The 25,042-nt window shown below is 39.5% G+C and overlaps 2 protein-coding genes across 6 annotated transcripts in view; both read right to left on the minus strand.

Moving 5' to 3' along the window:
* The window catches only part of LOC129855640 (serine/threonine-protein kinase Nek7), a 193,768-nt gene extending 183,706 nt beyond the window's left edge, over positions 1-10,062 (minus strand). Inside the window, exon 1 of the mRNA XM_055923515.1 lies at positions 9,872-10,062. The gene's annotated coding sequence lies outside the window, so the exon portion shown is untranslated. The remainder of the gene's footprint in view (positions 1-9,871) is intronic.
* Positions 10,063-10,753: 691 nt separating this feature from the next.
* Positions 10,754-23,478, minus strand: LOC129855639 (LIM/homeobox protein Lhx9). 5 transcript variants are annotated; one of them, XM_055923510.1, is made up of 6 exons: positions 23,321-23,478; positions 19,677-19,912; positions 18,500-18,702; positions 17,555-17,913; positions 14,747-14,946; positions 11,934-14,144 (listed from the first exon to the last, which is right to left on the minus strand). In XM_055923510.1, exons 2-6 carry the CDS (start codon positions 19,857-19,859, stop codon positions 13,893-13,895), a joined length of 1,197 nt encoding a protein of 398 aa, XP_055779485.1. In that variant the 5' UTR covers positions 19,860-19,912; positions 23,321-23,478; the 3' UTR covers positions 11,934-13,892. The 5 variants fall into 5 exon arrangements, with proteins under 5 accessions (XP_055779487.1, XP_055779488.1, XP_055779485.1 ...); XM_055923508.1 differs by having other exon boundaries at positions 19,677-20,051; XM_055923512.1 differs by lacking the exons at positions 11,934-14,144; positions 23,321-23,478 and adding an exon at positions 10,754-11,530 and having other exon boundaries at positions 19,677-20,358.
* Between the last annotated feature and the right edge of the window lie 1,564 nt (positions 23,479-25,042).

Raw genomic sequence — 25,042 nt, forward strand, 5'->3', positions numbered from 1 at the left:
GCAACTGGATCCTGGACTTCCTGACCCCAGTTGGTAAGGGTGGGCCACAACACATCTGCCACGCTGATCCTCAACACGGGGGCCCCTCAGGGGTGAGTGCTCAGTCCTCTCCTGTACTCCCTGTTCACCCATGACTGTGTGGCCAAGCACGACTCCAACACCATCATTAAGTTTGCAGACGACACTACAATGGTAGGCCTGATCACCAACAACAATGAGACAGCCTATAGAGAAGAGGTCAAAGACCTCGAAGTGTGGTGCTAGGACAACAACCTCTCCCTCAAAGTGATCAAGACAAAGGAGATGATCGTGGACTACAGGAAAAGGAGGGCCGAGCACGCCCCCATTCTCATCGACGGGGCTGTAGTGGAGCAGGTTGAGAGCTTGAAGTTCCTTGGTGTCCAAGTCACCAACAAACTATCATGGTCCAAACACACCAAGACAGTCGTGAAGAGGGCATGACAATGTCTATTCCACCTCAGGAGACTGAAAAGATTTGGCATGGGTCCTTAGATCTTCAAAGTTCTACAGCTGCACCATCGAGAGCGTCCTGACAGGTTGCATCACTGCCTGGTATGGTAACTGCTCGGCCTCCGACCGCAAGGTGTGTACAGCCCAGGACATCACTGGGGCCAAGCTTCCTGCCATCCAGGACCTCTATACCAGGCATTGTCAGAGGAAGGCCCTAAAAATTGCCAAAAACTCCAGCCACCCTAATCATAGACTGTTCTCTCTGCTACCGCACGGCAAGCAGTACCGGAGCGCCAAGTCTAGGTCCAAAAGGCTTCTTAACATCTTCTACCCCCAAGCCATAAGACTGTTCAACAGCTAATCAAATGGCTCCCTGGACTATTTGCATTGACCCCCCCCCATCCTTTTTTTAACGATGCAGCTACTCGCTGTTAATTATCTATTTATGCATAGTCACTTTACCCCTACCTACATTTACTTATTACCATCCAATAATTTGTACCCCTGCATGGTACCCCCTGTATATAGCCTCGTTATTGTTATTTTATTGTTGCGCTTTTATTTTTTACTTTAGTTTATTCAGTAACTCTTTCTTAATTCTTATTTTTCTTAACTGCATTGTTGGTTAAGGGCTTGTAAGTAAGCATTTCAGCACGTTACAAATAAAAGTCGATTTGATTTGAAATGGTCAAATTCATTATAAAAACTACAGATTATTTACATTGTCACCAATGCACAATGAAATCTGAACACGTACAGAAATATGGTCAAGTGTATTTCATAAAAATACATTTTATTTCATAAAATTGTTTTCTGCAAATCTAAAGTTTTATAAGTATGATAAGTATAATATCACATCTTTAAAGATTTAACAGGTTATTACTGTATTTCGACATGCGTTTGAAATTATTACATTTTTTGTACACTATACATTGTCTGTCATTTTTATGTATCTATTACATATGTCACCTTGGTAGAGCCACAGGCATCATATGTTTACTGTAAAAGTCAACTCTTATTTTCACTGTCGTCTTTTTTTCTAACTGTCTGTGTCTGGGGTTGACTATGACTGCTGTGTGAAACACACAGAGGCTGTAGTCAAAGCCGATGTGATAGAGATCATACTTCATACAGCCAGCAGATGGAGAGATCAGAGGATAGGAGAGGAGCATGTGGGCTCCCGAGTGGCGCAGCAGTCTAAGGCACTGCATCTCAGTGCTTGAGGCGTCACTACAGACATCCTGGTTCAAATCCAGGCTGTATCACAACCGGCCGTGATTGGGATAGGGCGGAGCACAATTGGCACAGCATTGTCAGGGTTTGGCCGGTGTAGGCCGTCATTGTAAATAAGAATTTGTTCTAAACTGACTTGCCTAGTTAAATAAAGGTTAAATAAATAAAACATGTGTCCAGGAGTTTTAAAGGTTAGAGTGAGGCAGAGTAAAGCTGACCTGTTACAGCAGTCAGTCAGGGCATTTGTTTCCATATGCCATCTCCCAGCCACAGGAAAGTATGTATGTGATGTTACTTATTGATAGCCAGATAAACTTGCAGGCAATGTGTGTGAGGTTTGCACAAGTATAATTGCAACCCATAGTCAGTATCCCTGATCATTGTATATTCAAGGTTGTTTAGATGTAAGACTTCACAGACCAACTAAATGTAGATACGGAATAATAACGCCGTTAGAAACAGAGAGAGATACAGTTTTAGCTGTAGGGAGAGCTCTGTATAATTGAGACACAGGAGAGATGCCTTATAATGATGTGAAGGATGAGTCGTGTATATGAACTTATCCTTTGTGTGTGCAGACAGACACGTGCACAGATACAGCCGTCCTATGAAAAAGTGTCCTTTTGATTGGTGGCGGGTTTTATTTCAAACAAATAACTTTTTAACATTTTTAGTCTCTTTTCTCTATTGCAACATTAAATGTAACGAATTGCCCATCAAAGTAGATCATTACTCATGAATCTTGAAAAAAAAGTCCTCTCTACTGCAAGCGCACAAGCTACTTACCGGCGCTGGGGGGTGAGTTTGAAATGAATACTGTCAGTAGTAGGTTACTTTGGAGTTGCTTATATGTGTCTTACTATCAGGGAACGGAGCAACTGCAGGTCAACTGTTTGTCAGTAGCAGAACAAATTCGGATCAATTAAAGACTAGTTAGTTTATTTTGACAGCATTGTCTAGTTAACGAGCTGATTCATCTATTCTGGCCTACATTCTAGCCAGGTCACACCAAATCACACTGCAGTATTAGACGTTTATCCAGATCCATAGGACATCGAGAGATGCCATCCAATAGGGGCAACGCAAGTGCATATTAACATCTAGTGGGCTTGTGGCTTGCTAGGGTGACAATTCCCATTAAACCATGAGCTTTGGCTCCGAGGATCGCGGGATCAATCCCAGTGCTTGGCATTGGCACTTGTTTTGAGTTTTTATTATTTCTGTTTAAACCCTATCCCAAACCTTAACCCTTACCTTAACCAGTGGGAATGAATTCCTAATTGTTAAGTTTAACCCTTACCTTCTTTCACTTCACCCATAGAATACTGAAGTGAAACCGTGATGATAAACTGATATAGCCTACATATTAGTGGTTCTAGCAAAGATACTTTTAATCAACTCCCTTTCATATGTGGTTCTAGCTTGCTTAGACTGCAATGTGTGATGAGTGAGCGTGTTGTTGTAGAAAATAAAGTCCTATGTTAAAAAATGATAATTTGGCTACAGGAGCAGTAGAAATCTATGATTGGAATTAAGGTTTTCTTTGGGAGGGGGGGGGGGTTGCCCTCCCCAGATCTCTCCACCTCTTCACAGGGCAGACCTGTTCCCCCTCTGCCCCAAAACACCCTCTTCCCCTCTATCACTGCTGTGTCTTAACAGCCTGCAGGCTGTTGTGAGTTTACTTGTTTGTTTTTTTTACTTTGATTTTACTAGGTAAGTCAGTCACTTATTTACAATGACGGCCTAGGAACAGTCTTGATTCTTATTACATGTACTACTGAAGTTAAAAAGCATTGGATTGGTGTAAACATGGTCGAGGGAGAGTTTCCTTCCACCATATTCTTCGCACCACTCTCTGCGCTATTCCTTTTAAATCCAAATCCTGCCTTGCTCAGGGGCAGAATGCCAGATTTTTAGCTTGTCAGCTTGGGGATTCAATCTATCAACCTTTCGGTTACTGGTCCAACGCTCTAACCACTAGGCTACCTGCCAAGCAGTGTCTTGTCGAGATCGTCACATCTCTGACATCCGTGTGTGTTTGTCTGTGTGTGTTTCTGTAGAGGTGAAATGCACACCTTTATTGGCGGTGGTGCGGAACAGTCACACATATATACACACACACACACACACCTTGAACTGACACTATCAGAGAAACATGTACGTCACGTGAGAGACCCACAGATCTGTGATAATACCAATACCATACTTTGTTTTGGCCCGTGTGTGTGTGCGTGCGTTCTTGCGTGCCAAGGTTGTTATAGTAAACAAAATCTGAAACAAACTAAAACTAATCATGAAAAAACTATTTTGTGAACTGAAATAAAATTATTAACAAACCGGTTTGAAAAACTAAACTATACTGAAACTATTATCTTTGACTCCAAAACTAACTAACATTATAAAGTCTTCAAGCTTTTGGGGGGTTTTCAAGCTACTGAATCTGGCGGGTAAATGCGGCCAGGAGATTGTAATGTTTAAAATAGGCCTAGCTTGTGCATCGTAATCACTAGCTCAGGGAAAAAAATTGACTAGGTAGCTAACTTGATTCTTATTACAAGTACTACTGAAGTTAAAAAGCATTGGAGCATTGGATTGGTGTAAACATGGTCGAGAGAGTTTCCTTCCACCATATTCTTCGCACCACTCTCTGCGCTATTGCTTTTAAATCCAATTACATTGGACAAATTGCAACCATCGATGGCCACCAGATTATCGTCACCTGATCGCTCGTTAAACCATCAATACATGCTAAAATCACCCACACAGTTGATCTCAATTACAACCATTATTGACCCCTGATTTACCTCTCCCAAAAGCAGATGTCGATTTTTCAAGACTATTTCGCCCTCTGGTGAGGATTATCATTGGAACAATTTAATCTTGCTATTTTATCAGAATATGGATGATTTATCTATTTCACAATCACTCTGTACAACTGAAATAGAGTATTTCATTTCCTCGTTTACCATGGCAAATCTACTTTGGCAATGTAGCCTACCCTAGACATTTTATGATTGAATGGAAAAGTAATGTTGTAAACTATTTGTTTGTTTACAATTTATGTAATCCATTAATTACTTGTCTAAATAAAATGTGGCCATTTTTATCAATAGGGGAAAATTAAATATTAATGAACTGTAGACTACACATTTGACATTTAAAACTAATCATGATTGTTGTATTTTATGAAATTATCTTGTATTTTTATTTGGAAGTTATTATCTTAATTAAAGATTGTCTTTCACACATGTTACTGCAATCCATATAACTTTCATTTACAATGTAATTCATTTTAAGTTGGTCTTCAATAACTTTTTTTCACAGAAGAGTAGCCTCGATGTAGGCATAAGTAAATGTCTGCAATTAAAAGTGTTAACCAAATCATCGTAATTGACATCGTATTTCCGATTTTGTTGTCCCTGATAGGCATAGGCGGAAATCCCAGGGGGGACGGGGGGGACACGACCCCCCCATCCTGGGGAAAATATGATTTGTCCCCCCCAATATATCACTGTAAACATAACTATGTAATTTCAATAATATTAATAATACGCAATGAAAGCACTTGTGCTGATTATAGACACTTAATAGCGCGTTTTTAAATTTCACAAGATTGCGACCCCCCCGCCCTTTGCCTCACAATGGTTTGATCCACTGCCAGTTCTTTAGCTGGCAAGGTAATCGAGGGCTCGTATCTACTGTCCGAAAGGCACTCAATGTACGTAACTGACGTGAGGTAATCCAGTCAATCGCGCTTTAGCAATGTATATATTTTTTTCACGTTGCAGGGTTCACACACTAGCTGAATTTGCAGAGCTAGCGCGCAAACTAAAGCAAACATTAACTATCAAGCTAGCTAGTACCTATTCCATTTATGTGGCGTCGTCAAAGATGGAATATTTGCTATCGTCAGTTTATTCCAAGATTAGCATGCGGCTGTTCAAAGTCCCTGTGATAAGGTTAGCGATAAACTGAAGTCCAAACTGAACAGAACTACACTCTCTTATACCATTGTCTTAAATATATTTAATGGTTTCGTTGCAAAAGCTAAATTGTCGCTAGTGAATTTTTTATTTTTTTCACCTTTAACCAGGTAGCAAAGATTATAGCAAACACCACAGAAACGGAATTGGTGCTCGCTAGCTTTGCAAATTCAGCTATTGTTGGAAGCCTGCCAATATGAAACAAACTATGTTAAAATTTCAAAACGTTGCAGCATGTGTTGTGTAAATGTGTGTGTGCAGCTAGACCGGTCAGCCAGCCAGCCAGGTAGAAAAATGTCAGAAAAAAGTAAAAAGACGGACATCAGAGTATTTTTCAGTACACCAAAACGCAAAGTAAGAACTCTAGTAGCCTAATATCTCAAAGACCAGTTGATAAAATGTTCATAAGAAATAAGTGAAATGCTAATGGAAATATTTCACAATGATGTCATTAGGCAGAGCAGGCAACAGATGGCACACAGACAGCAGAGCTGGGGACAGATATGCAGGGACAGACTGGCAGAGACAGGGAGTCTCAGGTAAGTTTGTTGAGTCTTTGTTTGGCAACATTATGAAAGGTTCTCAATTTTTTTGATTTGTAAAATAGGGACATAATTGGAAAATGCCATGAATACCCCCACTCAACTCAAACTGGTGACTAAACTAAGATTTGTTTACGGCAATGGTATTGCTGTTGTGATTAATTGTGTAGTTTTGGGTACCGGTAGTTAGGAGTACAGCAAACACCTTATTTCTTTTCTAGGAGACAGACTGTGAGTCAGTGAGGGTGGTGAAAGGGAAAGAGCCAAGGAGAGAGACTTCAGAGGACAGTGTCACAGCCACGGCAGGACCAGGTGTCACCCTTGTTGCCAGCAGCACCAGTATAGGGGACAGTGGCACAGCATCGTCCAGTTACCTCAGTGATGACACAAAACCATATCAGCCACACCCACAATTTATAGAACCGCAAACTCTTGCAAACGTTTCAAGAGAGAGGAACACTGCACTGATAAGGAACATTGCTATAACTATTATTATTAGTAGTATTATAATGATTTAAACAAGTTGGGACAACCCTTCAGTTAACTACTGTACCTAACAATTATCCAGTAGTAGTGATTATGGTCCCTCAATATACATTTAACATATTACAACATAGTCTATGTGTTACAGCACTACTTTTGGTGTCCCCCTCAGGAATTGCTCCTGAGAAAATTTCATGTAATTGTCCCCTCCAAGGTTGATATCAGATTTTCGCCCCTGCTGATAGGACGTTACTTCATTGGGGCGGGAGTAGTGAACGCAGACAATTACCATTTCCACTGTCTAGTATCAAGCCGGCTTGACAACGTAACAACGTCAGAGCAGATGGTCTGCAAATTTATTCTGGTGTTCTTTTCGTTGTAACCACGGTTATTTTAGCCTAGAACTCTGTGTAATTTCCTGGTAGTATCTTTTTAAGGAAACCAGCATTAACACAGAGGTACGTGCGAAGTTCAGCTTGTTCGTTGCAATGCAGCCCTTGAGATTTACTTTCAAATGTAAACCTTACCTAACCTACGACTTGACCCATCACCTTATGCATAACTGCCCCCGATACAACACAAATAACTTAACTTAGCAGACGTAAAAGAAACGGCTGAAACTAAATGCCCCACATTCTGGTCATGATGAGAGAAAAACAATTGTAGGGTTGGTACTCTTCTGCACTGTTCAACCAGTTAATGGAGTGTCGCCTTGTTAATATTCCGGATGGAAGCAACTTCAGAGAGCAAGCTAGCACGTGCCTCAGATAACTGCTCTCCAGATATTAGCTAGCGTTATATAACGATAACAGAATCTCCGACAAAATTGACACCAACAAAATTGGTGTGGTGTCTGTAGACTTTGTGGCAAGAACTTAACCTCGAAGAAAGACAGGCACTATTTTATTTTCATTTAACATTTGTTTAACTAGGCAAGTCAGTTAAGAAAAAAATCTTATTCACAATAAACCCTAACCCCGACGACACTGGGCCAATTGTGCGCTGCCCTATGGGACTCCCAGTCATGGCCGTTTGTGATACAGCCTGGAACAACTATAGACATCCATATATGTTTCATTTCAGCGGGACTCACGTCCAAAAGCAGAAGTTGCGTCACAAGCTCCCTTCCCTTTCCCCTCAAAACGGGATGTTTCCAGTTTCCCCGACTGAGGGGATTCGGTCCAAACACTTAAAAGACACACCCTATCCCCTCAGCCCTCAAATTAAGTGGACACTTTTGATGACGTGTCATTACGTTTGACGAGTATACACTTGCAGGGCAAGGGGCCAGGGAGGAAGGAATGATTTTTAAATGGACCACCCTTGGCCGGAAATTCGTCACTCGTTCATCCCGCAATGATTGTGTTTTCAGCCACCGGTAGCTTGTGGGTGCTTTATATGCGCTACAGTCAATTATATATATATATATATATATATATATATATATATATATATATATATATATATATATAATTCTTAATATACACCTACTGTATGATAGCTAGCAAATTAATTAGCTAACAAACGTTAGCCTGCCCATCTGGATCTTCTGAAGAAGGAAAATGTTTTATTACTACAATTTCCAAAATGTAACCAAACAAAAACATATTTACTTTTTACATAGTAGCAACATTTCTAACTTATTTGCATTAGTTTTTACTTACACTTGTATGTTGACTTCTCCATTAATGTTGTTTTTACGGACTTTTCTTAGCGGATGTACAATCGTCGCAAATTGAATTGTGGAGAGTTACAGGCCCCGGGGTGAACATAATTGTACACTCGCAAAGCCGACTAAAAACGAGGGCTGAGGGGCTTATGTTGCAAACTTCCCTTGCTTGGCTTATCATTTAGACCACCCTCCAAGGGCATAAGGCGAGGGTAAATGGACAAGGGTGTGTCTTTTAAGTGTTTGGACCACAGTCGGTGCAACACAAATGGCTGCAATTTTTTGTTAGCATTTTGGCATGTTTTCCTAGATTCAGAACATAAAACAAGATTTATAAAGCAAATATTATCCCTTATGTCTACCACAGCAAGTGATTCAATAGTTTAAGCATATATTGTAGGACCATGAACATATTCAGAATATTTACAAATAACTCGATCTTAAGGTGGTTAGCAATCAATGACATTGTTAGAATTAACACTGCATATGAGGATGCAGTGAGATACCCAATGAGTTGGATGATACTTTTCTCATCAATTATCTTGAAAAAAAAACGTATACTTAAAAGCTGGAGATCAACCAATCATCCATCTTTAACACAATGGAAAGGTTAAATGCTTTATCTAAATATTGAAAGTGCATGGGCGAAGGAGAGAAACAAAATGGTGCAGTTTGAGGCCATGTGGCGGAGAGTGATGCGTATGCTGGAGAGGGGAGAAGCAGTTGGGTCTGGGCAGGGGGGATGTTTGTGTGCGTCTGTGTGTATGTTTTTTATTGTTTCAAAAATTCTTATAAATAACATCTTGAATAAACTGAATTCCAACTGGTAATTGGGACAGACATGAATGCAATTCTGGACATGCAGGACAAAACTAATAAGACCAACTCCAATTCACAGGCAACCAAGTCTCTCCAACATATACTCTCTGATTACAACCTCATTGACACCTGGCAAGCTCATAACCCTAAAGCAAAATAGTTCCCTTTCTATTCAAACAGGCTATTCTTCCATTTTCTTTCAACAGGAAACCAGAAATTCAGCATCACTACATGACCAAAAGTATGTGGACAGGACACCTGCTCGTCGAACATCTCATTCCAAAACAATGGGCATTAATATGGAGTTGCTCCTCCCCTTTGCTGCTATAACAGCCTCCACTCTTCTGGGAAGGCTTTCCACTAGATGTTGGAACATTCACCTGTAGGGATTTGGGGATTTTATCCCTCGCAAAATGTTTAATAATCCGAAAATATAAATAAAATTACAAAGCATATTTGAGACAACTGTAAAATGAATGTAATTGTACAATGGTATCTACTAGTATTTAAGACCCTGCAGTCTGCGCAATGCTCCATTATAATCTGAGGCATTCTACAAACCACATATCTTACACACAACTAGTCAACAGCTGAACTTGTCTTTTACTTGCCACACACATAAACACACTTGCACACTAATTGTTACAATAAGAAGCATTCCAGTCACCAACCTCCATCCCTTCACATTCTTGTCAGTCAGCAGGATGCTGTGATGATGTCCAGAATCTCCTGAATCCAAGATGGCCGACACTGTTTGTTTGTGTCATGTTGCAATCCCACTTCCTGCTGCTCGCTAGTGTAAACCGTCCACCACCCGGGCATGGAAAACAGCACGGCCGGCACCCCAGTGAGTGAGGTTTAGGCTTGGACTTGTCTGTAGCGTTTGCTGTTTCCTACGTTGTTGGAATTCAACAGCGAGCTGTTTTACTAGGCCCCATGTGGCACCAACGTTCCCCTCCCTCCTACCTACCTCCCTCCCTCCAATCCCGGCCTTCTGCTCCCCTCTGTCTCACTCTTTCCTAACATGGATATGTAGCATTCATCGTAGAGCAGTAAGTACACCACACTGAAGGAACCAGGGTAAGGAGGTGGGATCATGTTGCTGCTAAAGTCCACGCAATGTGATTCGTGAGACGCGGATAGTCAAATATAATTGTTGTTTATCTCTGGAATGAAATGTAGTGCCCACATTTGTCAGGAGTCTGAATAGACTCCATCCAGAGCTTTAAAAATGTAATTGAACAGAAAACAGATCGTAAATAGCTTGAATTCTACATTAATTAATGTAATCTACAGTATTATGAGTAATCACACACTTAGGAATTGCATGTGCTGGTTGTGTAATTGAAAGTAATGCTGCATAGTAACCAATAACCTAAGAATAACCACAATATTGAAATCAGATAATAATTGTATTGTTAATATTGTCCTTGGTTAGCTGAATGTCATGTACATGCATAAATAGGTTTCAAGCATTACAATCCATCCATGTCCTCACAATGACATTTCATTTTCCATCATAAAATATGTGGGCATGACCAGGATCAGGGACAGGATTTTCACAGGGTTTATTTCACAGCTGACAATGAATGATACAAATACAACGCATCAAACAAAATACATCTCAAGGATAATGTTATCAAGATGAAGTGCATGCAAAATGGGAATCTTTTTCGTCTTTTTTTTTGTTGTTACTTCCTCTTTTCCTTAGTGAAGCCAGATTGCAAAGCGCCAATTCTGCAGTCCTCTTCATCAGCCTGTTTGATGGCCGTCCTGCTCCCAAGTTTCAAGGAGGCCATGTGTTTACAAAATTACATTTGTGACAAAATCACTTTTTTCATAGAGTAAGCCGATTCTGTAGAGGGTGGGGTTAGGAGTGTGTGGGGTAAGGGAGGGGAGTGGGTGTGTGTCTCTGTGTGTGTTCGTGTCCTGTAGTGTTGTTTAAGGTCTGCTGTCTTTTAATCCCACTGCATCTCCTGTGCTGCCAGGCTGCTCTGCTATATACAACTATGTTACTATACAACTTTATTTCACTGTGTGTGAATGGCATTCCAATACAAAGAGCAGTCAAGTCTTTTTTCATAAGGATATCAGTAATCACACACTATTATCCTCTGTAGTTGGATTCAAATGTTCAGGAAAAACGTTTAAAATATTTATTTTGTTGTTTTGGACTAAAACATGTTTTTGTTTATTTTTTTCCTCTATTCTATGGTCTTATCCTAATATTGTCTTTGTCTTCAATGGTGAGGAATTCCCCTTCTCTTAATACTTTAGGGAATTTTCAAACGTCGGGAAGTTTGGCTGTAATGCCCCAAGATTTGTTCTCCCTGAAAGAAATCATAGAGTAACAATATATTAACTACAGAGCAACCTGGCTTTATGGGTCTGCATTTACTCTTCACTTTAGCTCTACATAGATATATCAATCAATGTGTGCTTTGCAGCATTCCTTTTTCAATTTTAAAAAGTTATAGCCATATTCATGCATTAAAAAGCAATTTTCATAATTTTTGGACTACCTGGTTTAGGTGCAAATCCATGGGGCATTACTTTAAAACTGTAAACACCATAAAATAGGAAATTAAAATAAGAGTAAAAATGTGGAACGCTTGTTTTGAATTGGTCAATCAATCATTGAATGCTTTTTCATTTGTTGATGTGAGTAAAAAATAAAACAGTATCTAAGGAACAACACAAAAATGGCAAGTGTAATGAAAAATAAAAAACTCATTTAAAGCAAAGTATTTTTATTCACACAAATTTAATAAGATATATAACAACCGTTTGGTCCATAAATATTTAAGGGGAAATAGTTTCTATACACCATCTTTATCAAGAAACAGGGCAACATGGACAATCTTGATAGAACACTTACTGTACTGAACTATTAACACGAAAATCAATTTATAAGATTCTTGGATTAACCAACTATATCTGAAAGAGTGCACAAACGCTTTCTATGACATCGCTGCCCCCTTTTAACAGGATACACCATAAAAAGATCTTCAGAAATAAGATGTAAAACAGTACAAAACTAGTGAGGCGTCACAAGTATGTGAATCAGTTAACAAACAACACATATAATCCTGAAGTTCACAAACTTTCTTCCAAGTTATATCATAAGGCACATAGAACTGAGTTAGGCATCTACTTCATCAAGTAGATTGAGAATAACGCTTTGTTCTACAATAGAACAAATAGTGACAATTACAATAAAATGTTTTAACCCAGCAGCAAGAACTCCTTCTCTTTCTTTCTCTTAATCCGCACTATGTAGTCCTGCTTTGCTATCAACCACAACCCCAACGCCAACGACCTTAAACAGCTGGCCCAGAAGACAAAAAAATACTAATTTAAAATGTTAGAACCCTGCAGAAGGACTGCTTCTCTTTCTTTCTCTTAATTCATTGAGAGGAAACATGTTTTTGGTCTGTTCAGTGGCAAGTGATCGTAAAGAAAGTATAAATATGGCCTAACGTGAACATGGAGGATGATTTATTTGTCCCACTGGCTGCATGTCTTCTACTATCTCTAGGTTTCTGAGGTCATTGTAAAGTTTCTGTCAGCTCTACGCCTCTAATCTGCCACATTGTCATCCCTCCCTTTTCCCTTTTTTTTATCAACCCTTCTTTACCCTGAGCAAAATTATGGGCAGTATTTTATTTAACAGTAATTCTACGGGAACGTTGAATCCAGATAAACTTTTTAAAAATCCATTTGTGTGTTGGTATGTAAAATTTGGCCAGCAGATTAGACAAAGTGCACTGTCATGGAAACAATCCTTTCAAACAGTGCCAATTAAACTGTGTCCCAATCAGAATTTCACTCACTGATTTCTTTTGTGGAACTCTTTCTAATATCAATGTTACTGCATTACATCTTTGACAGTTACCACTGTACAGATCTATAGATTTGTTTCGTTGTTATTGATTTTTTTCCACATTTGAGGTGTGTCAAGACAAAATGCATGTTGAGGTCACAGCAGCCACCTGGCATTTGAGTTGTATTGTCCGGGTTCTTGTAATGTATACAATGCAATTTAGAGATTAGAATTACTAATCCATAAAATAATCCAATGTTTTGTTAGGTCCAGGATAACTCTGAATTATATTTTACAGCGTATTCTTCGAATGTATATTCCAACGATTTCGAAAAAAAAACTAAATATCTAAATATGTCTTAAATAGGATAGTGCTAACATACACATTTCTAGAGCAAAATATTAATGATTTGAAATGAATTGATCAGTAAAAAATACATTAATTATCAGGGACGGATAAATTTAGACTCAATCAAATGACCAAATGAAATAAAATAAAGTAAAAATAATATACTTTCCCCATTTTAAATAGTTGCATTTGGGCTCGGTTCAAGATTGTTGAACCCTCTTCATAATTGTTCAATGCCGTCCAGATTCAAAATGTCCTCTACACAAAACCAATCACTAAATACGTTGACTACAAACAGCTGCCAAGCGGTTGCAAATGCTACACATCAACATCATTTCCTCCTGTTTAAATGTTGCTGTAGTTGTTCTTGTTGATCTTGTTGCTTTTTTTGTTGGGTACAGTACTTCCTGTATCCACAGAACTGTCTCTGTTTTCTTTAAAGGTGTTTAAAAAAAATGTAAATGCAAATTATGAAAAAAAAAAACATAAATGAGTTAAGAGCTTAGAGTCGTAGAGCTTGCTAGAAAAGGTTTGTCAAGGTAGTCTGTGAGGGGCTCCCCGAATCATGGCTGTCCAAACTAGATGTGACGGAGGTCACTACAGTGATAGAGGGATTGGTCAGGTCTGTTAGTGTGGCCGCGCTGGAGGGGGGCGTCAGAGCGCCGCTGTCGGACGAGGGCGGCGGGAGTGACGTGCCGTCGGCCTTGTCATTACCATTCTCCTGTCGCAAAACGTTCCTTCTGAATTTGGCTCTTGCGTTTTGGAACCATACCTGCAAATCCAATCCAATGGCTTTTACTTTATGTTTATGTCTAATTTATGAACTTATTTTCTTTGTCTCTTTTCTTTCTTTCTAAAAAAAAATGCAATGATTATGACATCACAGTGTTGTCCACTACCTGACTCTCCCCGTAGAGTAGAAAGAGTAAAGAACAATACCTACAAACTGTTTTTGACGCCATTATTTTGGGCTCAGGGAGTAGAAACCAAATGAGAAATGACCAGCTGAAAGAGTATTTTTATTTTGTAAAAGATCCTTACAGACTTGTGCACTCTCTCTTAAATTACTCTTCCCACCACTGACCCAGGGAGATTGGGAGTGATACGTGGATGAATTATATGTCTAGAAATCCTAAACACTACAAATACCATACATCTCCTTCATACAGTACATCAAGGAACCTGGTGCCTAACAACATTCCATACAACATCGGTAGAAAACCAATGAAAAAAATTGTATAAAAAAAGATGATTTCAATGGACTTGAATGGTGCTGATGGTCAAATGTGAGAACAGACAATAGACTGGGGGATATAGAGTGATGATGTCATACTAGGTCAGAGGTCAGAAATGAGGGCGATGGCTGCTGCTTACCTGTAGAACTCTTTTGGTGAGGCCTGTCTTCTGGGCAAGCTGTTTGAGGTCCTTGGCGTCGGGGTTGTGGTTGATAGCAAAGTAGGACTTCATGGTGCGGAGCTGGTGGTGCTTGAAGGAGGTGCGCATGCGCTTGGTCTTCTGGGAGGGAGGGTAGGCCTGGTCACGGTCCAGGTGGTCTCCGTCGTTCTCATTACAACCTGACCAAGAGAAGGAGAAGGAGGGGGTGCAAAGTTAGAACGGATATACTGTGGTAAAGTGTGCATTGCAGTATAATTCTTCAAACAAAAAGGAGGGTGCTGTTGGTCCTCGTACATATAATCCCGAGTTGACAACATAGACAGCACTCCCAAAATCAAGGTTGTTAGTTATAGAAAGATACAGCACATCCGGTCAGGGTTAGGATAAGGTTATGATTCCATTGAACAGGAATTAAAGGCATATAATGGCCAAAACCTGGCCATCATTTTCAGTTAAGATTGAATTAAATCTTTAATTGAATCAAACATAAGTTATTCAAAATGTAACGGACACAAACCCCTTAGAAAGAATGTCAAGCAGATCCATATCTACAGTAGGAGTTGATCAGTCCCCAAATTTGGTCTAGCTAGCATTTCTGCTCCTCTGTGCTTAAAGAAAGAAATAATGTCTCGTCATTCAAATGTAATCTCTACTTCCAATATGCACCATACTAATATTCTGTCCTATGTTTATTGGAAAATATTTAAAATAATTGATTGTCATGCCACGATCAAAAGACTAGTATTTTCAACACATCCAGCAGACATGCTTAAAGCATATTCCTATAACAGACTTTACTCATTCTACTATAGGCCTATTAGCTAAAGCGGTCATCTCTAAATCTCTGACTAATAAAAGAGAGCAAAGGCTATAGCAGGCTGTTAATATATTCAAGACAGCTATCTTGATATTTCCGCCCCCTGCAAATGCAAAACATAGTTCAAATGACAGACTTTAGTGCTGGTTTCACAGACCCAAACTAGACGTTTAGTTGATACAGAACTAAACATGAACACAGATAAAGCTAGGATGAAATATCTCTGGACTACAGAATCTATTTATTTTTCAAATAAATATTGGCCATAGTCCAAGACTACCACTCATATTTCATCAGTAACTTGTAACTTAAAACACTCATTTTCAGATGTCAAATATGCATCTTAATTCATGTTAGACAAGCATCTTAAAAGCACTGCAATAAAATAACACCTAAATCTTTCAATCTTGGGTATCCCATTTTCCTCAGCTATGATTGCTTGCTGAGTGCCTTTATTTCTACAACTACCCACCAGGGGTCGCTAACAAAACATGCTGAGTAGGTATACCAACTGCAAGGTCGACATGGGACTGACCGCATGGAATAATTATCTAAAGACGTAGGCTATAGGCATATAGAGTCGATGGAACGTAAACATTAAACCGGATATAGACAATATCAACATTTTTGCTCGAAACTGACTGTGAAAGACAGGCAATTTCTGATTATACCTAATGGAATGTTTTTTGAATGCTATAGACAAAAGCAGGATTTAATTCAGAGCTAAATTCAATCATATTTCTTTGCAGTGCAACCAAAAGTGTTTAAAATATGGAAAGAGCACAACATCTACAGCTGGACATAAATACAAAACAGAAAACAAATTAAGGGGCCTATGGACATGTTGAAAAGAACCCTTACCACCCTTGTCGTTATTAAAGCAAAATACTGTAGTCCAAGAAACATAACACATTAGGCCTGGGATAGACTATATTAGAGGACATAACAAAAGCATCGCATGAAAACAATTCAAATTAATTTTTATTTAACGTTAGATACTGGAGAGGATGTAATGTTGTTGCTTGTTTGTTTTTTTTGTTTTTTTTGTATCCCGCTCCATCTCACTCACTCTGTTTCTGAGAACTGTGCTGACCTTCCGAGTATGATTCAGTGGTTGGAAGCCAGGGATTCCTACATCACCTTCAATTAACGCAGAACAATTATTTAACACGCAGATTACCCTTATTCCTCTCCATGCATGGAGAACAGAACAAATTTGGCACACAGTGACGAACTTTCTCAACCGGACACTAATTGTAAAAAGCGACAACAAAAGAGACGCCGCGGGGTTGGTTAGATTATAACATTCACGTTTCCAAAGCCAGTTTTTAATTGTAAAATTACCTGTAATGTATAACGAGGAGGCAATTTCCCCCAAGAAAGACGAAAGGCGACATTTTAAATAGTTGAGCCCAAATTACTTTTACCCCCTGCACGTGCTTAGGTCACTGGTTCAAGTTCATGTGTGTACCCATTTTACAAATTCGATGACCTAATGAGAGCCATAATTAGGCTATAAAAGTCAATCTAATGGTTAACTGGGGGTACATTTTTGATCATTTTGACAGCATGCAATTTAGCCTAAAGAGGAGAAATGCAAATACGCTACTTCATGAACAGAGCACACATTTATAGCAGGCATCTTCCAAGGTGTGGGATGGCTAATTGTTCTCTTTCTTGTCCCCCCTTTTTTGGTTAAAATTGCTTTTGGTGTAGGACTACAGACATGAGGCCTATGCCCTTAAACACGGATCAAGCCAAATAATTAATGAAATCTCCATATTCGACATTCTCTTTTCTATTCAGTTCACCAGCGCGCGTCATGGGTTTGTTAGTTAGCATGTAGCCTAACAACAGGTTATAGGCCTTAATCAAAACATCCCCACCGAAACGTTATTTTCAAACAGCGCAATAGCCTTCTGTGCGTACAACTCCCCAACCAGCAACTCCTCTCCTCTCCGTCTCCTCACCTGAGTTGTAGCTGGCGATGTCTATGCCCATGGCGGGGCTCTTCCTCTTGCGAGGCCTTCCCTTCTGAGCTGTCCCAGTGCCATTGAAGTAAGGCAGCGCCAGACCTCCGCCTTTAGCCGCCAGCTCGGAGTAGTTGAGGCCGGGATGTGGGTACTCTCCCTGGGCTATGGTCTCGAAGTGGACCCGGCAGTACACCAGGCTGTCCTTCATGCCGAAGTGGTCGCCGGTGGTCAAGGTCTTGTTGCACGTGGTGCACGTGAAGCAACTCAGATGGTACACCGAGTCTCGTGCACGCATCACCATCTCCGATGCCGATATCCCGAGGTGGCAGCGCGCACACCTCTGCACTGAGAACCTTCTGAAACAAGGACGCAATTCCTTAAAAACACGCCCAGACATAACACTTATAAAACACTCAAAATAGGATTGAAAAAATGGAACACAAACACACACCGCGAGTGGCTACATAAAATACAACTCCATGTTCTTACTGTGTTTTTTTCAGCAGTTTGCTTGTAATGTCATAACCTCCATCCGCAGGCCTTTAATAACACCTCGCATATGCAGCATGGTCAAGAGACGACAGATTGCCTCTGATATTTAGGCTGCTTGGCTATTACAGCTATTTATATTTCCATGTAGTAGATGCATTATATGGGGCCTTCCTTGTATGACTTGTTGAATATGCCAAAGCTATAGCTGATCGAACCAATACGCCTTCTGTGCGTACATTTAACCTATAGCCTATTTCAAATGTTCTGTGGCCTGTGTGTTTATAGGTCTATTGTTTCAGACATTAACAATAGTTTGTATGACAGGCCTAATGCCAAACACACAGGGAGTGAGGGAGAGAGAGCGTGTGTGTTCAATCGTCGAATATTAAAATCAATCATTTCACCAGGCCTATAGAAAAAAAAACAATTCATAACCGTATGCTTTCTTACCTGTAGTAATCCTCCTTGCAGTAGATGCTGCCATCCTTGGCAAAACACGTGAGTTCTGACTCCAAATGTTGTTTACATTCACAGCATTTGAGGCACCGCAGGTGCCACTGTTTATCCACAGCGAGTAGGTAATATCTATCCGAGATTTTGCCTCCACAGCCAGCACACAACGCGGGCTTCTCCGGTCCCATTGAAGGCATGGTCTGGAGAGGAGGGGAATATTAATACATGTGGAAATGCATGGCTCACATCCTGTGAATGTGGTGAGGACTATACTTCCCAATGTGGGGTTTGGCTTGTGTGTGATAAAACTGTAACTTATCTGAAAAATTACATATTAGCCTAATATGAGCATTGCACCATTTTCTTAAAAATAAATAAATAGTAGAACGATCGTTAGACTTTCTTAAGTAGCCTATTTATGACAGTTCGGTTTTAAAGCCAATCCCAAGATATTCCTGCGGAGCTGAAAATGTGTCAACATGCAGGGCCCGTTGTGTTTAGGGAGTAACTCATTCAATGTATCTAACAAATGGAGCCTGTATACATACATGTATTACAATGACAAAGAATAATTAATTGCGCTTCATTGCACATTTAAAATAAGCTGTATCGACAGCCTGGTGCGCTATGTCCAGCTACTTTCAAACGTCTATAACTTAGCATTACTGCCAAAAGAACAACAATTAATAATAATAATAATAACAATGAATTATTATGTAGATGCTAATAATATCCAAACTATTATCTATGTAATAACTGTTTAATTAGGCCTATCTATTATATAAATAAACAATAACAGCAATTAGTTATTTGCTCAAAATATAAATTGTGTAACAATTTGGGCAAAATGTGAGTAATAATTGTCACTTTTACTTTATGCACTTTTACTTAGTTTAGTTGATAACTGGATGTATTTGTATTACATACGAACATTTCCACACACATGCATGGTGTTTAAAACATTTTTTTTTGTCCATATAGGAACCTATAAACGCAATATTAACCCCAACATTTTCTTTCGAGTGATTATTTCTTGCAGCTATCTTACCCCAACTACAGCTTCACAAAGCATTTCCTTGCATTTAAACAGTTATGCCCATTTGGATGTAAGTGTTAATCCTCATGGATGTCAGAACAAGAAAAGAAAACATTGCATTTAGTTCATTTTTCTTACCGATTCCCTTCCGTTGAGCTGAACGCCCTTGGCCAGGCGCGAGTCGGTTTTGGATCTCCTCTCCATCTCCTCCATGATGCCTTGGATGTGGTCACCGGAGATCCCGTGGAACAGCATGGCTCCCGCTCCTGAACGACGCAATGTGCAACTGCTCGCTTCTGCCTTGCAGCCCACAACTTCCATAGACAGCTCTGCGTCCCGTAGGCTCAGAGCATCCGACTGGCTCTGCTGTTAGACTGTTAGACAGACACACACACACACACACACCACACACACACACACACACACACACACCACACACACACACACACACACACACACACACACACACACACACACACAAACAAGAGACACACTCAGCTCAGCTCACCTCCCCTGCAAGTGGTGGAGAGATGAGGGACGGGGAGAAATCAAGGCAGGAAGAAATTATTTCCTCTCCCCTGAATGTTTTGTAAAAAAAAAAATTTAAATAGGTATAGTCCAGCTGATCCGGCGGTGGCCAGTTTATGCACTGATGATGATGGTGGTGATGGACGGTTAAAATTGCAGAAGTTTAGATTAGGTGTTTTTCTCTCGACAGTCCCGCGCCGATCTCACGTTATAGGGTTCCGTGTGCTTGAAGGTCAGATTGGGACTGCCTGAGTTGGAGAGCCGTGTCCTATTTGTGAAGAGAGCAAAAGCCTGCCCAGTTTGGATAATTTGGTAGGAGGAGTCGTTCCCTCTCTCTATGCCACTGATTTCTATTCACCAACAAAGAGCTGTCACTCTCCCCTCTAACCCGCCGTGCATGCAGGCTGCGAGAGCGTGGAGAGAGACACTTTGGTTATTGACATTTTCATTACTTTTCTTTTCTATAGGTTTTAGTTATCCGACGACATTAGTGGAGTCTAAATCGCAGTGACACGATACGGTTTAGTGATATTTGCATAATCTCTTGGTGTGATTGAATTAGAAGGATAAACCTTGGATATTGAATTGTAATTTGAACGTCTTTTAATCTGTATAAAATGTAATATGGAGTTTCAGTAGCCTCACTTGTTGAATTTGATTCGATAACTATGTGAAACGTCGAGTGGAAAGGCACGTCATAAGTGAAACAGTCGTGTGAGGGTGATACCTTTCCTTGTCATGTATTTTTTGCCGCCGTGCATTTTTAAATGTGATAGTCGTTTACCTGTGAGCGTGCTGTGTAGGCCTAATAACTAAGTAAGGCTATAACATGTTTACAAAAAAAAAAAAGTTTAACATTCTGGATTGGATTTTTAAAATATTAGTTGTATTGGTAAACGGTTCAATTTACCCGGATTCTGATGAATTAATACTATAGAATACATGGTGGGTGTATGTGTGTGTGTCATAGCCAACATATGTCCAGTTTAGCCTACAAAACACGAGTAGGCCTACGAAATAATATTAGACCTATATACGATAAATATGCCTCAAATAGTGCATGGCAAATACATAGGCCCATTCTAAAACGGACAAATGCCAGGCCCTTTTCTCTTTTTCTGATAACCAACATAATACGTTAGGCCTTTCCCAATTAAGAAGACATTAGCTTATATGAATTGTCGAGTTATATAGCTGCATGTGTTGAAGTGACAGTGGTAGGCTGCATTCTGTGTTAAGTAACGTAGGCCCTAATTACTGCTTTTAAAGGCAGATCAATGCTCTCTCAATTAAACAGTAACCTAAAATCAACGTAAACTAATTATCCGTCACTGACTCATTAGCATGTCCCTCGTCTCTCCAATTAAACATTCTGTACTCAAACTATCACCTTACACTGACAGACAGGCTTCGCTCTCCAATGTGTGACAACACACACCCATGATATTTGCTAAATCGGTTTGTTTCTTTGTTTTTACATTTAAATTGTGCACCTTAATCCAAGATATTGAATTCCATAAAATATATTTATTGTTTGTATAGCATGTGGTTGAAGAAGTAATTTATATTATCTATAACGAATGTGTGTATCGTTTTGTGCCTAAGTTCCCGGCCGAGGCCTGACAGACAATAAAACACGTCTGGGAGAATTAAAGGTTTTGTGTCAGAGGACAAAAGATAACTCTCCTTACAGTCCGGACCATTAGACTCCCCAAAGCTCCATGAAGTTGCAGGTGCGCTTCCTCACGCCAACACCAATCATTTTAAGACCTGTTACATTTCCATTTTGTCGCGGGGATCAAAAGTCGTGTGTTTAATTGGGGCCCCCTAGATAACACCGCGCGTAAATGTCTAAACTTTAAAGGAGGTGGATGTGCTATATAGCAGCAGCGGAGTTAATTTGCGGTCTGTCAGTTTCAAACAACTGAAGTAAAAAAAATAATATAAAAAAAAGGTACTCAGGATTAATTTCACTTGGACAAAGAAAACCTAAAACGGAAAACGTGCAGTTCAGTGTGACATTTACTTGAAGTGTTTATTATGCGGTCCCAAGAGAGCATAGAACACGCAGAAGTGGCCCACCTAATTTAAAAACGCCTATACAAAATGTAGGCTATAGCTGTTGTTACTTATTTATTTGAGAAAATAAAATTATCCATGTTATTGTTATTATTATTATTTCATTGTGCCTCTTCAGAAGGAATAGGAAATGTTACATAGCCCCTAGATGCATGTGTCTCCCTGGCCTCCAGCAATGACATTTCATCCAAGTGAAAATGGATTAAAATGCGTCAGTGCATGCACGAGCTCTCCCAGTGTTCATATCTGAAATGGAAAACAACCTATTTCGTTTTTTAAACTTAGATCGATATTTAACGTTATCCCCTCTTAGTTTATCCCCTCTTAGTATTTCACAAGTCTATAGGCCTATAGCAGGTTCTTCGTTAGTCTATATAAATGCGTAATTGTCTGCTATATGTTTAAAAGAAATGCCCATTGATGATGCAATTTAGAGCCTAATGCCAATAATAATGACTCCGACACATATAATTATCCTCTTACGAAAATAATGTATTGGTCTTTAAACGAGTGGGCTTTTATATTTAGCCTTGAATTCATCTCTGTATTGTTCTTAACCATGCGGGGGTTTTGTCTCGTGAAGAATAAAATAAATAAAATGAAATATATGAGCCAACAAGAGTATTTACATTCCTGTCAGAATTCCTCCTTATTTTACTATTATTTGGGTGGCGCCAGAAGACTATTTATCATGACATTTGAGAATTGGCAACACATTTAGGCTACTATGAATTCCTTTTTAGTCCGTTTTCCCTCTCGTGCCTTTTCACTATTTTGCTGCGGCTTTGCTGAGAATCACGCAGTTCAATGTACTGTGCAGCTTCTTCTCAATTCCCACCTTGATTTCTTTCAAACAAAATGTTGACCATGAACATACTGTATTCGGAACAATGACAGATAAGACAGCTATATTTGAACTATTCCACGGGCGGCTCAATGCTGACTTTTGTTTTCTTGTGAATGAAAGAAATATCGCCAATCCGTCAACATAGGCTTTCTCAAAGCTCAGTTACACCGCTCACTATATCCGTCATTATGAATGCAAAGTCTTATAGCTTACACACACGCACAACTTTTGCACACGCACCTCGGAAAATAGCAACCATGTGCATATAATGTATAGCACATCGAATAATTGTGTGAAAATGTGTAATTCAGGTGAAAGTTGAGGTTACCTTCAGGCTGATAATGCGCTGTCCTGGTATAGAAACCAACCTTGTATTGAGAAGGTTGCGGGCCTGTAGAAGAGAGGAAAGGAGAGGAGGAGGAGGAGGAGAGGATAGCAGAGATTCTGCCGGTAGATGGGGGTTGTTCCTTGTTTCTTGTAGTCCTAGTGAGTGTCAATTAAAACAAACCTACCGCTTGGCGAGAAGATATTTATATATATATATATTCTTCTCCCTCCACCAAACCCTCTCAAACAAACGGTTAATGAGAGCTCACGAGCCAACGTTGAGACACACGCACGCACGAGCACACACACACACACACACACACATCACCGGTTTGTCCAAAATATCAGTATGTCATTGCCCATATGAATAAAATCAGGTCAAGTGTTTGTTACATACACCCTGATAGCAGGGATCCATGTTAATAAATGATTGAGCTCAGCAGTCAAACAGTCTTAACAATATCTGTTGAAGATGAAAACAGCAAGTTGCACTCCTAATAACCTTACAGTGCATAGAAATAATGTTATTCAATTGAGATTATTATGAAACTTAACATGAATCTATGTTGTGTCACATGTCATTAACCTAATATGTTATATAGGTATATTGCCCAAATCAGGGGAAATCTTGAAAACTGTTGAAACGAAATATTGTGATTTTGAAGACAGGAAAAAATCATTACATTGACTTTCTGATCTGAAATGGTCTAGGCTTCTGGCATTCACATGTAGTGTTTTCTAATCACATGAAAAAAATATCCTCTATGTTTTTGAATGGTTCCATTCCAATTTGAGTCAATCTCCGTCTCTCCTCCAGTCAATAGGTCTACCGGTAGGCCTTACAATGAAAAATGGAAGATGGTCAACATAATTCTACTACACTAGCTAGGGTTCCATCCAATTGACAGATTTTCTTGAATATTTATAAAATCCTCATAAATCAATATGCGCATATTCCCACCAGAAAGGATAAAGGCTGTAGGTGATGATTCAGTGCACATAAAAAAAACATTTTGCAGTTATATTCTCATGTACTGAATAGAAAATACAAGTTAAATGGGTTTCCATCTCATTTTCAACTCTACTGATGTTTTTCTCACAAAAAAATGTTGCGTTATATAGCAAGTGTGCGAACTCTGGTATTGGCACGTGAACTCTATAGACAACAGCTCGCAGATAGAGTGCGAGTATAGCCTACATGATGCTATTATTATGGACAAAAGAGCAATACTTTTTTTTTGTCAAACTGCAGCCAAGCATTGCTGTCACCTGAATAAGACCTTTGATATTTATTGGAAAGGTTTCCGTCGTTTTTATGCGAGGAAAGTAGAACTACATCGGATAAAGATTTCATGACAGGCCTGATAAAAATATGTCAGTAAACTTTCCAAATGTTGACAGAACAAATATGCTAAACAAGGTGGGATCTTTTTTTGTGGTAAAATGTATTAAAAATCGATATTTGTCTGCCGTTTGACAAATAAAACAAATCTCTCTCTTTTGTCCATAATAATCTCATTATGTAGTAGACTGTATCTGCAAGTGCGAGTTGCTGGCTAGAGCGCACACGCCAAGACCAGAGAGAACACATTCGCTACATAACGCACATTTGTTTGTGACAAAACCATTAGTAGAGTTGAAAAACTTTTTATTTTTTATTCAGTATTTTGGAATTTAACCGCAAAAGTTATTTTTATGTGCACTACGTCATCACGCACAGCCT

Source organism: Salvelinus fontinalis, chromosome 5 (genome assembly GCF_029448725.1).
Source record: "Salvelinus fontinalis isolate EN_2023a chromosome 5, ASM2944872v1, whole genome shotgun sequence".
In the NCBI taxonomy this organism is placed as follows: Eukaryota; Metazoa; Chordata; class Actinopteri; order Salmoniformes; family Salmonidae; genus Salvelinus; species Salvelinus fontinalis.